The sequence below is a fragment of the Octodon degus genome, unplaced genomic scaffold (genome assembly GCF_000260255.1).
Source record: "Octodon degus isolate 3935 unplaced genomic scaffold, OctDeg1.0 scaffold00073, whole genome shotgun sequence".
Taxonomy (NCBI): domain Eukaryota; kingdom Metazoa; phylum Chordata; class Mammalia; order Rodentia; family Octodontidae; genus Octodon; species Octodon degus.
This window is the reverse complement of record NW_004524649.1, coordinates 2427840-2443964: the sequence shown is the minus strand read 5'-3', so window position 1 is coordinate 2443964 and position 16125 is coordinate 2427840. Positions and strand designations below refer to the sequence as shown.

General features: G+C 52.8%; 1 protein-coding gene across 3 annotated transcripts in view; it reads right to left on the bottom strand.

Annotated features, from left to right (window-relative positions):
• The window catches only part of Acss1 (acyl-CoA synthetase short chain family member 1), a 39301-nt gene that overhangs the window by 9321 nt on the left and 13855 nt on the right, over positions 1-16125 (bottom strand). For all 3 annotated transcript variants that reach the window (XM_004635653.2, XM_023720162.1, XM_023720161.1), the window contains exons 3-6: positions 7267-7466; positions 5224-5399; positions 4730-4882; positions 643-790 (exon numbers count right to left, since the gene is read on the bottom strand). In XM_004635653.2, the coding sequence (XP_004635710.1) occupies positions 643-790; positions 4730-4882; positions 5224-5399; positions 7267-7466 (677 nt within the window). The remainder of the gene's footprint in view (positions 1-642; positions 791-4729; positions 4883-5223; positions 5400-7266; positions 7467-16125) is intronic.

Sequence of the window (16125 nt, the reverse complement as noted above, 5' to 3'; positions counted from 1 at the left end):
CAGGAGGGCAACCCAGTCATCAGCAGGAGGAGCCAGGCACAGATGCGTGCAGACATCTGCCCATGGTCCCCAAGAGGGGCCCAGTCCCTTGGGAAGGGGTGATGTGTCTTCCCCCTGCACCATACACACCTCATAGCCAAGCCTGGGACCAACAAGACAACTGACCCCAGAATCCCACACTGCTCCCTGAGGGACCTGAATATGATACACCTAAGTCCCAGTCCTGCCTGCACCCTCTCCCACTCTAAAACTCCCTACTTAAGGGGGGGGGGGGGCTCCAGCCACGCCCAGCGTGGATGCTCCACAGTCTGCCAAACTGGATTTAAGGAGGGGCTGGGCTGGCCAGCGAGGCTGCTGCAGAGGCAGAAGGGACTACGCTAAGGGAGCCCATGGCAAGCAGCTTAAGCCAGGGGGAAGGAAACCCAGGAGGGTGGCATAAGATGTGCTGTCACCCGGCTGCTTGTTGGACCCCACCACCGAACACCCTGCAGACGCAGCTTCCAGTCCCATCCACCTGCAAGGCCAAGGCTGGCAGCTCTGCTATCCCTTGACATCCGGCCCACAGGACCATGAGACCCACACTTCACCTGCACCCAGCCCCGCCCCCCAGCACAGGCCCCGGATGGGATCCTGGGTCCTCACCAGCATTGGGATAAACTGGGGTGCTCTCAAAAAGGACGCTGGTAGCACCATTGCAGAGGGGTCCATACACCACATAGCTGTGTCCCGTGATCCAGCCTATGTCCGCCACACAGCCAAAGACGTCTCCGGGCTGGTAGTCAAACACAAGCTGCGGACACAGGGAGCCGTGAGGCGGCATCCTCCCCTCCCCACCACGTTCCCATGCGTCACTGAAGCAAGGTGGAGCCTGCCGGGGGTCTGTAACTGAGGCAGCTACTCACGGCCACCAGCAGCAGGGGTCACAGGGGCTTCACAAGGGGGGACAGCAGGGAAAGATGAGTGCTGTAAGCGCCCAGCAGAGCCCCCCTTGCAGATGTGCGTGGCTGGAGGCAGCCAGATGCCAGAGTGCTGCCAGGCTCACAGCAGACACGCACTGCCAGAGAGTGCTGAGCCATGGATGGGGGAGGCCCTGGGGCCATGGTGAGGGGCTGGAGGGGCTCTCTGGAGCCCGAGCTGTGCCCTAATGAAGTAGGAACTTGGTGCAGCTCCCGCATGGCTGGCAGTGTTGTGTGTTGACCAGAGTTCAGTGTTTGCTTAGATGCCCCACAGAGCCACACATGTAGTCTGGGTGGTTTTCTGTATGTTCTAAAGACTGCTTGGAGCTCTCGGTGCATTGTCACCAGGGTCCTGCTGCTGCCAACCAGTAGTCAGGACACCCAGGAGTTTGTAGTAGCTCATCGGGGCTGTGAACAGCCAGGCGCCTGCAGAGCTGTGCGTCCATGTGGAAGAATAGGCTTTTGCTTGCTGGCTAACCAAGACACCCTCACCCGCACAGCATGGGGCCAAGGGGATTATGAATTCAACTGGGACCCACACTGCCAAGCCTTTAGCTCCTGGGGGGAGGCCAGGCGCCTGGGGCCAGTCACTCCTCAGGGGACCACAGCCTGGCAGCCCCCTATACCACTGAACACCCCAACATCCTTCACAGTCAGCAGCTGTCCCTCCAGTACTGCACTTCCACCATCACAAGCATACATGCATGGACATACACACAAGTGCACAGGTACATGGACAAGCACATACATACCTGGATGCACACACACATACATGGCAAACACACACAGGCACACAAACATGCTTGTGCACATGTGCACGCACTAGAGCCCTAGTGATGACCACAGCCTGTGACAGTTCACCTTGACGTCAGCTTGACTGGAGACAGGAAGAGCACACCTCTGGCGGTGTCAGCGTGGGTCCTGGAGGTATGGCCCCAGGACCACATCCCGCCACTGGTCCTGCCTCTCTGGCTCTTCCCCTGTGCTCTGCTCACAGCTGCCATAAAGTGAGCCACTCTGCTCCACCTCATGATGCTCCGTCCTTGGTGTTAGCCCACTGGCACTTCTGCCGCTATAAGGCCAGTAGCCTCTCCTCTTTCACATGTAATAATACATTTGTCCAAGCTGGGCACAACTGTCACCTGAGCTCAAGGTGGCCGCAGCTGTGAAGACTGTTACCCAACTTCAGCTGTGGCAGCTGCGGCAGCTGCACCAGCCACAGTAGGGCAGAGTCAAAAGCCCATGCTGTACCCAAACAACCTTGCCTCCGCCTGTTACCAGGCAGGCAGGTCACTTGGCTGCCTGCAGTCCTGGGGGTGTCCCAGGCCTCCTCACACCCCAAGGCCTGAGCATTGTGCCCAGCGCAGAGCTGTATAGATAAGCAAGAAGATGCACACTTCCCTCTCCGCTGCCATTCACACTCAGTGTCATCCACAGGAGCCCAACAGTGCCTACACCCAATGCCCCCAAAATCCCCAAGTATGGAGGGAAATTTGAAAGCTCCTCCCCTCCCTCCAGCCCCACATTTCTTGCTCGTGTCCACAGTGCCCTGGAAACACTCTGAGCATGGATGCAGTGTCCCCCTGCTTACTGCTCCCCGGTGTACATTTTATGTAAATAATGGACACATCCAGCCTGCAACTTTCTTGGCATTTAGCCAAGAAAGTTTCCCAGCATCTTGCCCAGCTTGCACATCTTTGCAGCGTCCCTTTACCAATAGAGGTGGGGGAGCTGAGAAAATTAGGGTCAGAAAGCTTTGTGTCTTGCATAAGGTCAGCTGGAAGTCAGCCGCACCATCAGCATGGAGCTCCATGATCCGCCTGAGGGTGACCTGCTCTGCAGCCCTGCAGGGCATCTGCCTGTCTGTCTCTCTGTCGGGTCCTCCATGCTGGCCCTGTGCAGCATCCCCAGGGGTGAGCTGCAAGCTGTGCACATGCAGACACCCTGTCCCAAAACCTGCTTCTTTTTTTTTTTTTTTTTCAGAACCGGGGGTTGAACTCAGGCCCTTGGCGCTTGCCAGGGAAGCGCTGATTCCACTGAGCCATCTCCCCGACACCTGCTTGTCCTTCCCCCACAGCCCTTTTGCTTCCTGGCCTAGGGATCACCTCCCATGTGACCCAACAGGTCAATCAGAATTTTGGTCCCACCACGACAGCTGCCACAGTGACCAAGTCAGAACTGGACGTGGGTCCCCAACCCAGCCAAGACTCCACTGGGATGGCTGAGGCCCTCTCTGCCTTGGGTCAGCCCAGCTGACAAACAGAAACCTGGAGAGGTACCTTGTCTGTGTTGTGGGAGGTGGCCACGACAGGAAGGGTTACCTGTGTTACTGCTCCCAGCAGGTGCTGAGGTGGCCTACAACACAACCCAGTCCACAGATGGTGCTCTGGGAAACAAGCCCAGCTGGGAAGTACTGGGTAGTACTGAAAGTTTTCAGGGATACCCTGTAAAACTATACCCCCATGCTTACATGAATGCTGATTTGTAAAATGCATTTATTGGAATAAATCCAGCTGTAATTCTATACACTAACTGTAAATTTTTTTATAATGCTGCCTTTTTAAATCTGACAGGACTAAACAAAAAAAAGGTGATACAAAGGAAGGACCATCTTTTATCTGTATTGCAGAATAGTTAGGATAGATATACAGCTACTTTCGCTTAATTCAATAAGAAAGATTTGTACTAACAGTGTTTGGACAGGATATTCTGTCTGCATCTTGTACTATGGATAACCACTAAGAAGATAACAGTGTACAATGTATTAATTATCGAAACTGTACTATTAATCAGTTTTGAAACTGTCTCATTGATATTTGTTTCTCAATAAAATAAATAGAAAAAAAATAAATAAATTTAGTTTTAAGGGCTGGCCAAATAGTTCAGCAGATTAAAGTGCCTGCAAGCAGGTGCAGGGGCTGGGGGTTCCATACCCAGGCCTGCCATGCTGCACACTCTGCCCCCATTCCTGGGGAATGCTGAGACAGCAATGGAGACTGGGTGTGGTGGCGCCTACCTATAATCCCAGCTCTTGGGAGGCTGTAAACAGGCGGATCACTATGAGTCCAGTCTAGTAGCGAGAACCTCAACACCCTGTAGACCATTCCCTAAAATACAAAATTAAAAATACATAAATTTTAGTTTTAAAATGAGTAGGGGCTAGAATCCACAAAAAAAAAATTGTTTTCATTTTGTCTTTTTGAGACAGGGTTTCACCCTGGAGTTCAGGTGAGCCTTGAACTCACTTTGTGGCCTCAAATTTGCATCACTCCTCCTGCCTCACCTTCCCAAGCGCCCACACCCAGCTTCCACAAATCTTTTAGGGATCTATAAAAATGTCTTCTTTTAAAGACAGAAGAAGAAAATGAACCTTGAAGTGAAGAGAATGTCTGAATTTTTGTGAGCATCTGCATTCATCTCTACCCCATTCCAGTCGTGACTCTTTTCTCCCCCAGGGCTGGGGCTCAAACCCAGGACCCCTATACACATACCACACTCCTTACCACTAAACCACATCCCAGGCATTATAAATCTCTGTTATTTAGGTTCTTTCATTTCCAATGCCATCCTATGATACAATTCTTGACGCTTTATGGCATGAGGAACCCACGAAGGCAGCAGTGACAGCAGCAGCAGCCTGGCCATCAGAGCAGCTGGGGCCTTGTCCCAGGACGCAAGCAGAGCACCCAGACGCCTCTCACACACAGGCCCACCTCTGTGGTGTTGTGACTCACATATCCCTGTGTGCACACCCAGCGCGCCACCCCACCTACCTTGTGTGTCAGCGCAGCGTACAGCAGGTAGCCTGCCTGAGTGTGCACCAGACCCTTGGGCGTGCCAGTGCTGCCCGAGGTGTACAGCATGAAGAGCATGTCCTCGCTGCCCATGCTCTCTGGGATGCACACGGGGGCCTCCTGAGCCATCTCCTGCAGGGGAGAAGTGGCAAAGAGGACTTAGCCTGGCCTCGGAGAGCAGCCTCTACCCCGGAGGACACCTCCTTGACCTTCCAGGCTCCACCACAGCAGAGGGACATGGGGTCAGGAGATGGGCTGGAGACGCAGCATGGCAGCTGAGCACATGCTCTGCAGGCACGAGGCCCTGGGCTCCATCCCGAGGGCCAAAAAGGAAATGGGGAGGCAGGTGCTGCAGGGCAACCCTGGGCAGCTCTAGGAAACCTAGGCTGACAGCCACGACCCAACAAGCCCCAGGTGCAATTCACCTGGTAAAACTCCTCCTCTTCAAACCACATAAAGTGGGGCAAACCCACCTGCTCCAGAGGGACATCCAGTTCCCCCATGGGGACCTTGTTTTCTGTCCTGTGTGCCACCAGGACGTGCTGGATGGTCGGGCAGTTCTTCACAGCTTCGTCCACTATTTTCTTCAGCTCGACCACGCGCCCTCCCCGGAGTCCTTGGTTGAAGGTGATAACCACCTTGCACTTGGCTAACAGAGACAATAGTGACACATCAAATCAGTCTCCTCTCCCCTTTACCCCTCACACAGCCTGACTGTGGTCACACGTGCAGGCCTGAGCATGCGCTAGGGAGCTTCCAACCAGAGTGGAAGAACCAGCGAGATCTGCCTGCTCTGTGCCCACAGCATAGCACAGCACACTGGGCCTGACTTGTCTGGGGTGTGTGGGGTGCGGCTCGAGACAAGGCACAGAGCAGCCACTCTCCTTGAGGGCCAGAACATGAGTCTCCCACCTCCAGGTGTCTCTCTGGCCTGACACAGGAGGGTCTCCAGGCTGGCCACCTACAGCAACTGTGGTGACAGACAAGCTCCAGCAGCAGAGACCAAGCCCCAAAGCCTTCCCTGCACGGGGCCGTCCAGGCTGACATGCAGCTCACAGTCAGCAGGGCATAGAAGCAGGGTGGGGGCCCAGGAGCGGCCTGCATGCCCCACCTTCAGGGGAAGCTTCACACTTGCTCTTCAGTGACCCAGCAAGGAGAAGGCAGGCCCAGGGCTGTGCTGGTCGACCACACCCAAGAGAGGGCAGAGCCAGTGCAGGGAGTGAGGGCCACACATCCTGGGCCTGAGGCCCACAGGCAAAGGAATCACTCTCGGCCTTGTACCCACCCAGGAGCACCAGAGCGACCAAGGCTATGGTGGTTATCAGCCTCTGAGAAAGATTCTGGAGCAAAAAACAGCTCTTGCCCCCAGGCCTAGGTCCTCTAGTCAGTCTGAATCAGGGGCCCTTTCCAGAACCATGAGTGGGGATGCTCCTCAAGCAGGGACTCTGAGTGACAGAGTGTGAAACCCCAACTCCCCAGCCACACCAGTGTCGGCCTAATTCATAGGGGCTACACAGTGGGGAAGGAGGCTCCCTGTGGATGAGGCTCTGGGTCCCCAGTGTGGCCTCCTCTCCTGGCGTCACTTCACCTTGCCTCTGGCAGTTCCCAGAACCATCCCTCTGAGGAAACACTCTTCTCGAGATCTTGTCTCAGAGTCTGGGCTCCATCTTTTAAGCCCATTTTTGGAAATTGTTTCAGGCCTTGTTCCTTCAGTCTTTCTCCCTCCTCAGTGCCTCAGAGACATCACAGCCCTGAGGCCACGAGAATTCTCAGCACAGGGTTTGCAGCTCAGTGAGGGCTATCCAGGGACTAGAGATACTCTAGAGACACTCTAGACCAGTGGTGATAAACCTAGGACATGGGACCTAAGCAAGCTGCTGGTATCACTGAAAGTTCTAGAATATTCCCATTGTTTCTCTAGACCCTAGAGGCAGCCACCCCAGCCTGGGGCACCAGGGTCTCTGGCCATATGTATTTTCCCTTCAGGGCAAAACCACCATCCACCTGGGAAGCTGGGCCCATCTGGGCAGGACAAAGGCTATCTGCCCACTGGATACCTTCATAGCCAACCAATGGGGCTGGACAGGGACAGCCTGGGACACAGGCGGGTGCCATGGGGCATGTCCGGTTGGATTCTGTTGTCCCTCCTGGTTGGGCACAGGCCTCAGCATCTGCACAAATTCTCTTTTGTCCCCACAACAAATCACCACAAACTTGATGGCCTAGTCTGCTTTTAACTCACAGTCTGCCCTCCAAGGCACTCTGCTTAGTCTCCTGGGCCAGAGGCAGGTGTAAGCAGGCTGGCTGCTGCCTGGAGGCTCTGAGGAAAACCTGCTTCCTGGCCCTGAGGCAGCTGGTAGATCGCTCCTCACAGAAGACTCATGCATCCCTGTGCCTATCCCCGGTAGCACCAACCACCTGTCTGTGTCACTTGTTACTCTCCATCCTGATGGCCAGTCACCCAGGAGCAAGGACCAGGGGCCTCCTGCCCCTGCTGCCCCCACCCTTGTACTCACCATCATTGATCCTCCCAGCCAAGGATTCCGCACTGAATCCAGCAAAGACAACTGTGTGGACAGCTCCGATCCTGGCACAAGCCAGCATTGCCGCCACAGCCAGTGGGGACACCGGCATATAGATGGCCACGCGGTCCCCGCGCTGGACTCCATACCTCTTCAGCGTGTTGGCCAGGCGGCACGTGGTCTCCAGCAGCTCCCTGCAGCACACAAGAGAGACAGGTGGGGTGGGACAGTGCACAGAGGTAAGGGTGTGCCCAACCTTGCAGGACAGCAGGTTTGGAATGCTTGTGACCCAGCAAGTTCTTTTCCAGAAAAAAAAAAAAAAAAATGGTTTTGATAGTTGGCCAATCCCCACCAACTCACTAAGTGACAAGGCTGTCCTTGTGTCTACCTGCAGCAGGGATTGTCAGAGCTCACAAGAGGCCACGCACAGAGCACAATCCACAGATGTGTGCAAACAAGCACCTCACAAGAACGGTGAGAAAGATCCTCTGCTGAGGGTAGCTTTCTGACTCAACAAAGGCCAGGGGCACGGATCAGCCCTCTTAGCAGTCTGGAGCCCAGGCTCAGGCTTAGAAGGCCTAGTCCAGGGGACACAGTCAGTGACAGATTCAGGGTCAGAGGGCCAGGTAGCCACCTTCCAAGCACCTTTCCTCCACACATACCTTTACACCCTGACCAACACTAGGTTCAGCCAGCCAGTGGGAACACAGCACAGCATGGGGCAAGCTAATTGGCTGCTCAGAGTTAACACATGGTCCATACCAACCAATCACAGTCCATGACAGTCAACTCAGAAAAGCAGGGGCTGAGGACACTTTTTCATCCCAGTGGGCAGGAAGTAGAGACAAGAGAAAAGAGCTCACCCAGCTCAAACTCCATGAGGCCCTGCCAAGCACGAGGCCTTGGTTCAAAGGGCTGCCAGGCCCAGGACAAAAGCAAAACCCAACCAGAGACTGCTAGGAGACCAAAAGAATAAAAATGAGCAGTTCCCATCTCAACAGAGGCCTGCGGGGTAAGGGGGCTTTGTTTCTTCCCAAATCACCCTGCGAAGGAGCCCGCCAAGAACTGGCTCTCAGGGCCAGCCTGCAGCTTGCCAGTGCCTCTGGAGGGATTTTGCCTTTCTCCCTGAGGCTTTCAGAAAGAGGACAAAGACACCATTCAGTGGTGCCCACCCACCCCTTGCCTGAGTTTCCCCAAAAGAACACCCAACAACCCCCCGGGACCAGAATCCAGGGCCCAGAAACACTCCCACTCACTCATGGGGAAAGAGGCCCCATTTGCACAGGTCCTCTACACAGGACTGGGAAGCCAGAGCTCAGTGTCCTCCACCCGGTGGTATAGAAATTGGGCCTTTACTCTGCAGACCTGGGGAAGCTGTGCCGGCCTGGGGGCTTTCATTTCTCAGCTGCCGCAGGATTGCAAGTTAAAGAATAAGTGTCCTTTACTCAGTACAAGGCACCTGCTTAGTTTCTGCTTTTAACTGACTTGGTACAAGGTTTCAAGTATTGGTAAGAGACAGGATCCACCCAGGACCCTCCCAGACGAATATGCCCTGTGTGTTCTCTTTCCCAACAAGTGGAAACTCCCATCAATGTTTGAAATCATGTTCTGAAATGACTAAAACCAACTACCCTGAATTCCTAAGATGTGAAAAAAACTCCCCACCAGGCACCGCTGGAGCATTGGCACTAAAAGAATGAGAAAGGCAGAATCATCCAGAAGCACAACTGCCTGCGCAAGTGAGACACACGGGCAAGGTTGTGTGCAGCCGCCAGCTGTCCACCCCGGGGCTGCTGTCACTGGGGCAGCAGGCACAGCTTTCAGGACTGGGCCAGAGAGGAAGGAGCAGTGTCCCTGCAGGAACAGAAGTCACCCAGCCTCTGTGCTGGGCAGCTGAACCCCATCCAGCCTGAGGGAGTGTCCAGAGAGCGGGTCAGGCTGACCACAAATTCTCTCAGAAGATAAAGGCCTCTGCATACAGCAGGGTGCTGGAGCAGGATCCCAGGAAGCTTCAATCCAAGCCCACATGTGATCCTTGGGAGGCCCTGGTAGGCGCCAGGAGCTCACGGAGTCTGGTGCGTTCCACCATCTTGCTGCTATGTCCGGAGAACGGGCTTCTTCTGACAAGAATCTGATCCAGGTAACTCTCTGAGCCTGACCTTCGGCCAAGGCCACACATCTTGAAGTTAAAGGGACTCCGTGAAGGTCAGAAGGCTTTGCTGGGGTAATGGAACTCCAAGCCACGCCTCCGCTTAAACTTCACTCCACCAGAGGTCACTTTACAGGGCTGCTTTTTCCCTGTCACATTAACAAAGAGACACTCCCCCCGAAATTGGATCAAGATTCCAGCTGCTCAAATTCCACCCTTTAGTCTCAGCTCAGCCCTTTAAAGAAGTTCAGAATAAATCTTCCTGCCATTCAATGACAGCTCCTCAAATTCCCAAACGCTCCACCCCTCAGCCTCATCAAACACTTTCCCTTCCCAGGTTCTCTCACGGTGTACTCCAGTTCCTTCCTGACACCCCCATATTACCACTAGACCCTCACCCTCCCATGCTGTCTGTCCAGAGCAGAGCTTGGCGACCCAGGCAGTCCATCTTTACTTAATCTCTAGTTTATCTGTATTCATCATGCAAATGAAAGAATATATGCAGTGTATTATTTGTTGAAACTGTACTTCCGATTTGATTTGAATCTGTCTCATTACTATCTGTTTATCAATAAAATTTTGAAAAAAAAGACTTGAAAGGGGAAGAGGACACTGAGGAAAGAGGAATCAAAGTACATCCTACACAAGTACAAACTTCATATAATACCTATGATCATCATGAATATCTAAATTGTACCCAAGAACTCATAAAAGAAATATTTATTGAGCACATATTTGTTGAGCTTCCTTCTGCATCCTCTCATATCAAGGTCTAGAATGAGAACACTTCTGTAAATATTGTGACATTTAAGTGAAATAGGGAATAAAATAACACACACCATGAAAAAAAGAAAGACAGTGGTGATGGCAGTGATGACTTGCACTACTGAGGGATTCCCACATGCTAAGCCCGCGTTCCACCACTGAACTACACCCCATCCCAGGATATACTGATTTTTTAATATCTGACACAGGTGGCTCCAATTTAACCCGAAGTCACTACCCAGCACCCCTGTGCCCTCTAATGTGCTCTTAAACCAGGGCCCTTCATGCTATGGGAGTTTTAATTACTTTATGAGTGCACTGTTGTGGCGCACGATGTTTGCATTCCTTGTGCAAAGTTGGCACTCATACGTAACACATCTGGAGTTTTTTCAGCCTTTATCCCTTCTCCCTCACCCCCCACCTCTTGAACTCCTTCCCACTGTGAAGGACCCAGCTCCTTCCATTATCTACCTTTTATTTCACTCTTTATTTTTACCCTGGGTTTATCATTTAAGATTTTAAAAATGTGATATTTAAACTGATTTATTTCTCAAGTGTATCCATTCCAGAAACTTCTTTTCATTTCTTTTTTCTTTCTTTCTTTCTTTTTTTTTTTTTTTTTGTATTTTGGGGAAGGGTGTTCAGAGTCTCACTACTAGATCGGACGCATAGTGATCCGCCTGTTTATAGCCTCCCAAGAGCTGGGATTACAGACACGCATCACCATGCCGAGTCTCAATTGCCATCTCAGTGTGCCCCAGAGGCAGGGCTGGCATGGCAGGCCCGGGGATCGAACCCCCAGTCTTTGTCCCTGTTTGCAGGTACTTTAATCCACTGAGCTATTTGGCCAGCCCTCAGAAGCTTCTTTTCAATGGAGACTGTCCATGTATCTCTGTCTAATTAGATCTAAAGTTTCCTCTCCTCGGGCTGGTGAGATGGCTCAGTGGTCTAAAGCACCTACTTAGAATAAGCTCAACAAAGCACAGGGACCGCAGTTCAATCCCCCAGCACAACACCCAAGTCAGCCCCGCCCCCTGGTGGGCTGAGCTGGCCACACACACACACATAAATAAATAAAATTTTTTTTAAAAAAAGTTTCCTCTCCTCTTTACAAGTTAACTCATCACCTTTTATGTTCATCTTTCGTTCTCCATCAGCAGTTGGAAGTTGTGGAGTCTGGAGTGTCCTTTCCCCAACTTGTATCATCAGAAACAGGGTTAGCAAACAGGTCTTCAAATCATTGAAAAGAAAAACACTGTCCAAACGATCCTATCATTCCAAGTGCTCAGACTTTGTTTAAATCAATGTGACTCAGTATCTGTGGCTTCTCCAAGACTTCCACAAGCAGAAATGCTACTGCTTCTGACACCAACAGTAACGTGGGGCCGATGGCGTGGCTCAGTGGCAAGGTGCCTTCCTTGCATGTGCAAGGCCCTGAGTTCAAACTCCAGCACCAAAACAGTAAAATAAAGAAATAATAATAGCAGTAATAATACAGCCATCCAGTGAGGCGACCTCTGGGCTGCACAGCAGGCAGGCTTCATGCAGGACTTGTGCCCAAGAGCCACCAGCACCTGGTGCAGAGAGGAAGTCTGTCCTTTCTTCCCTCACCGCCTCCGTCCTCCAGAACCAGCACCAAAGGAGATGGGAAGTAGTGAAGACAGAAGCATCCTTCCAATGCTGCACCTGAGACTGTGGAGCAGAGCACGTGGGCTGACCACAGGAGTGGCCAGGCTGGCATCACTGGTGCGGGGAGACATGAGAGGATCAGGCTCCACTCACCCTGCATTGGCTCTTGTCATCTCACGCTGGGAGCATTTGTTCAACAAATATTTATTGAGCATCTTTTATGAGCTGGACTGAGTTCCAGATGCTGAGAAGAAGGCAATAAATGAAGCTTAAATCTCTTTCCAAGTAGACTTTGTACTTGAGCAGGGCAGGAGATAAGTCCTTCACGGATGTTTATTTCATGTGTACCAACAGCTAGAGTAATTGGAGGAAGTGATCAAATCATGCAGGAGTTGGTACAATGTATTTGTTTTTTGTGGCACTGAAGATTGATCCTATGGCCTCATGCATGGGAGGCAAGACTTCTGCCACTGCGCTACATCCCCTCATAATTTGTTTCATTTCTTAAATGCACAAAATACCGACAATTTGTCTTATTTCCCTAGGCTGGCATCAGGAAATGGCTAGAAGGGAAAAACACTCACCATGAAGAACCAGTTTTGACTGGAAGATGAATAAATAAATATTAGTGTATTTCTGCCTTTCTTTTCTCTAAAGTCTGTTTCCTGTTTGAGATTAACCTTACATGCTGAAGGGGGCAAGAGATGCAGGGCTCATGTAGGTATCCTGCTGGTTACAGACACTTGCAGTGGATATCTTTCACATTGAACTTCCCAGTTGCTGTAGAGTTGGCTATAAAAGCTCTGCTCCCTTCCCCTGGGGCCAGTCAGCAATGTTACTAGGGCTAGGCACCAGATGCGTGGGTTTGTGAACATCATTTGCCTACATCCACACAGAAAGTGGCATCCTCAGTGGCCTACATGTCAGACCACCTTAAACATCTGCTCCATGCCTGAACACATGTTACAGTACTTAAAAGTCTTAATTTGTTTTACTGGGATCATTTCTCGGAAAGCGTTGCGTCGCTGCGCTTTAGGAAGTGCACAGAGGAGCAGGAAGACATTCTGCAAGTGAAGAGGAAGCCGGGTGTTTCCTGTAGCTGTGGCTGAAAGCTCTCCTCGCTGGGGCTGCATTATCTCTGTGAGTGTGAGTGTGTGTGTGTGTGTGTGTGTGTGTGTGCGCGCGCGCGCGCGCATGCAGGCAGGTGCTCTCCTGCTGAGCTATGCTTGATTCAGAGGCAGCAGCTGTTTGGTCTCCAGAAGTCTTGGAGGAGCCACACCTGCCCTCGGCCCAGCAGTAGTGCTGGTGGCAGGACCAGGTCTGAGGAGGGTATGGAGTCACCCATGATTGGAGCCGCTGCCAGCCTGGGGCTCCAGGCACTCAGCTGGCTTGCGGCCCTGGGATGAAAGCACCTTCTGCACAACCCACCTGTCACCTGCCACATGCCACCACCTTCTCCTACTACCCTGTCTCCCGTGAGCTTAGATGTCCTCCCAGGCCAGCCCTCCCTGTCCGTGCACCTTCACCTCAATTTCTGCTTCCCAGAATGACAGCAGCGACAGCTATGGGGCAAGTACTGAGCCTGGAGCTGGTTTCACACGGAACCATATGACCGCACAGCAGCCCATGCGCCGAGCTCGTAGCCCCTCTGTCCAGCTGGGGAAACTGAACCACAGAGAGGTTCTCTGAACAGTCTCGAGACTGTTCAGCTGAAGGAGTCAGGCAGGTCCAAACCTATCCTTGATCACGCCCAGACTGTCTCCAAGCCTAGCATCAGAGCAACTTCATGGTCCTGCCATGTACTCACAGTATTTTGTTTACGGATCTTGCTGCCCTGGGTTAACTTACTTCTTTTTCGATATAAACAATGGATGAGCCTAGGGTGCAGTTCAGAGGTACACATGCCCTGGGTTCTACACCAGCACCAAAAAAACTAAAAGAACAAATAAACCAGAACCAAAGGCTTCTACTTCGAGGCTGACTCTTGTTCCAACGGGAATTGACAAGAGAAGTGCTAAACACCACTGGCCCTGGGTCAGACTAAGCCTTTCTTGCCACCAGCATACAGGAGGAAGGGTGCAGGAGCCCCTGCCAGGCTGTCTCTGCTTCACAGTCCAGCCCTAGGCCTGCCTCCAGCTGGGCACGCAGTCAGTGGGACGGAAGGCACCATGAGGCTCAAGTGGCCTCGGCTCTCCTTAACGCCTGGCTTCCTGTTGGACCTCAGCCTTGTTCCTGACCTGAGTCTTGTCTCCGGAAAGTTCTTTCCCTCCTAGTCACAGGGCACAGCTTGTATCACAGGGAACCAGGTGCCAACTCACCAAAAACCAAAGGCTCCTGCAGCCTGTGGCTGGGGTTGCAGTGGACGCCAAGCCTGGAGTTCAGCTGGAGCCCAGCCAGACCTGCAGGACCCTCACTGCGGGAGGAGGGACTTGCTTACCTCCCAGCCCACTCGAGAGTCCTTCCCTGGCAGGCAAAAGGATGTTGGTTCTAACTTTCTACAATCGCTCACTTTTCTCTGTGGCTAAGAAATAGCACTAAGGTATTTCAAGCCCCTGCCCAGTCACATGACCCAGCTTCTGTAATAACAAGAGCAACACAGAACGCTGAGTTCACAGAAAACCCCAGGCTGGGCACAGGCAGCCCATCCTCCTATTTCTAGGCTTCCTTGCTAATCCAGACAGGGAAGGCTACCCTGGGGTTACCGCAGGGCACCAGAGCCTAGGGCAGCACCCAGCTGTGAACAGGACAGGAGACTTTGGCCGACTTCATTCTGAGAACCATTCACCCAGCAGCCTTTTCTGGAGAAAAGCCTCGGTGTGGCTTGTGACATGAAACATTTCTACCAAATTCACCGGGCCACTCCCATGGCTCAGGGCACAAGGCATAGGACCGAGGTCCACCCTGCTTTGAACAGCACTCTCAACACCAAAGGCCTGAGAGTCCGGAGAAACAGCAAAGGTGCCCTTGCCTCCGCAGGCAACCTCCTGCTCCATGAGCTCCAAACCCAGTTTTCGGCTGCCCTTGAAGGCAACGTGCATCAATCATTCCTCTAAAACAACAGGGTGGTCATTAGTCAGCTCATTCCTTCTACTTTAATTATTCACTTCATAATTAGTAATTCCCAACAAAAACTTCAAGAATAAATTTGGGAGGAAGCAGAAGAGCAAAGGAACGCTCTTCTGTTCCCACTCATGTCCATGGCACCAATGGAAAATGTGCCCAAAGCCTCTGCAAAGTGTAAGGCTGGCACCTAGCATGGTGGCCCCTGCCACTCAGGAAGCTGAAGCAGGAGAATCGCTGCAGCCCAGGAGCTGGAGGCCAGCCTGGGCAGCATAGCCATACCCCTCTCAAAAACAGAACAAAGCAAAAATATGACGCTGGAAAAGGAGAATTTAGTTGTAAAGTCCAGAAAATTGATGGGCTCATACTGTCGAATAGGGCTGTCTTTTGGGAAAATAGCTGGCTCACCTGTCCCACTCCTAAAGATCCCACCCTGAAGTCGCAGAGATCCAGGGTTAAAAGCAGAGCCTGTGAATCACAGGGGCCTTGAGTGACATGGTGGCTGAAGGCCTCAGCACACAGGAAAGGCTCTGAGGACACATCCTCTCAGGGTAGTGCATCAGGCCAGACATGGGATGGGGTTACAGAGGACACCAAGGGACTTCCAGAGGACAGAGTGGGGCAGAGCCCCACAGTCAACCCCACCTCCCATCAGCCAAGCCGGGGACACTCTGTCCGGCTGTTGTAGGAGGACACGGAAGGGACAAGGGCAGGGGACAAGACACAGCCTGGCGAGGAGTGAGAGATGGCCCGGCTGAACCCTGTGCACAGGGCTGCTGCCTTGAGGGGGCCCGATGGGGAAACAGACACCGCAACGTGGCAAAGCGCTCGCTCACTCAGGCTCAACCCAGTCTGCGGCCTCCAAAGCAGGAGGAAAGCACAAAACAGGAGCCAAACTGGGCCTCCACTCTCCCCAGAGGCGGGACCCTCCCCTGCGTGGCCCCTCCTCTCGCCCCTCCCACCCCGGGGCGGAGAATGGCACAGCCAGCCCCCGCGGGATTGTAGCTCCCAGGGGCCAGGAGCTTGGCGGTGCTCCTCAGAGCAGGCGGCAGCGGTCGCCTAGATACCGAGATAAACTCCCACAATCATTACTGCTGCTACAGCCCAAACATTAATAAACTCTGAGAACCTTAGCTTGGCCGAAAGAATGACAAAGGAGCAGAGTGGTCACATGAGCAGATTCCAAACATGTTCCAGCCCGGACATCTGGAGCCTCAGGGAAGGACAAGCGGGCGCTGGCCACGGCATTT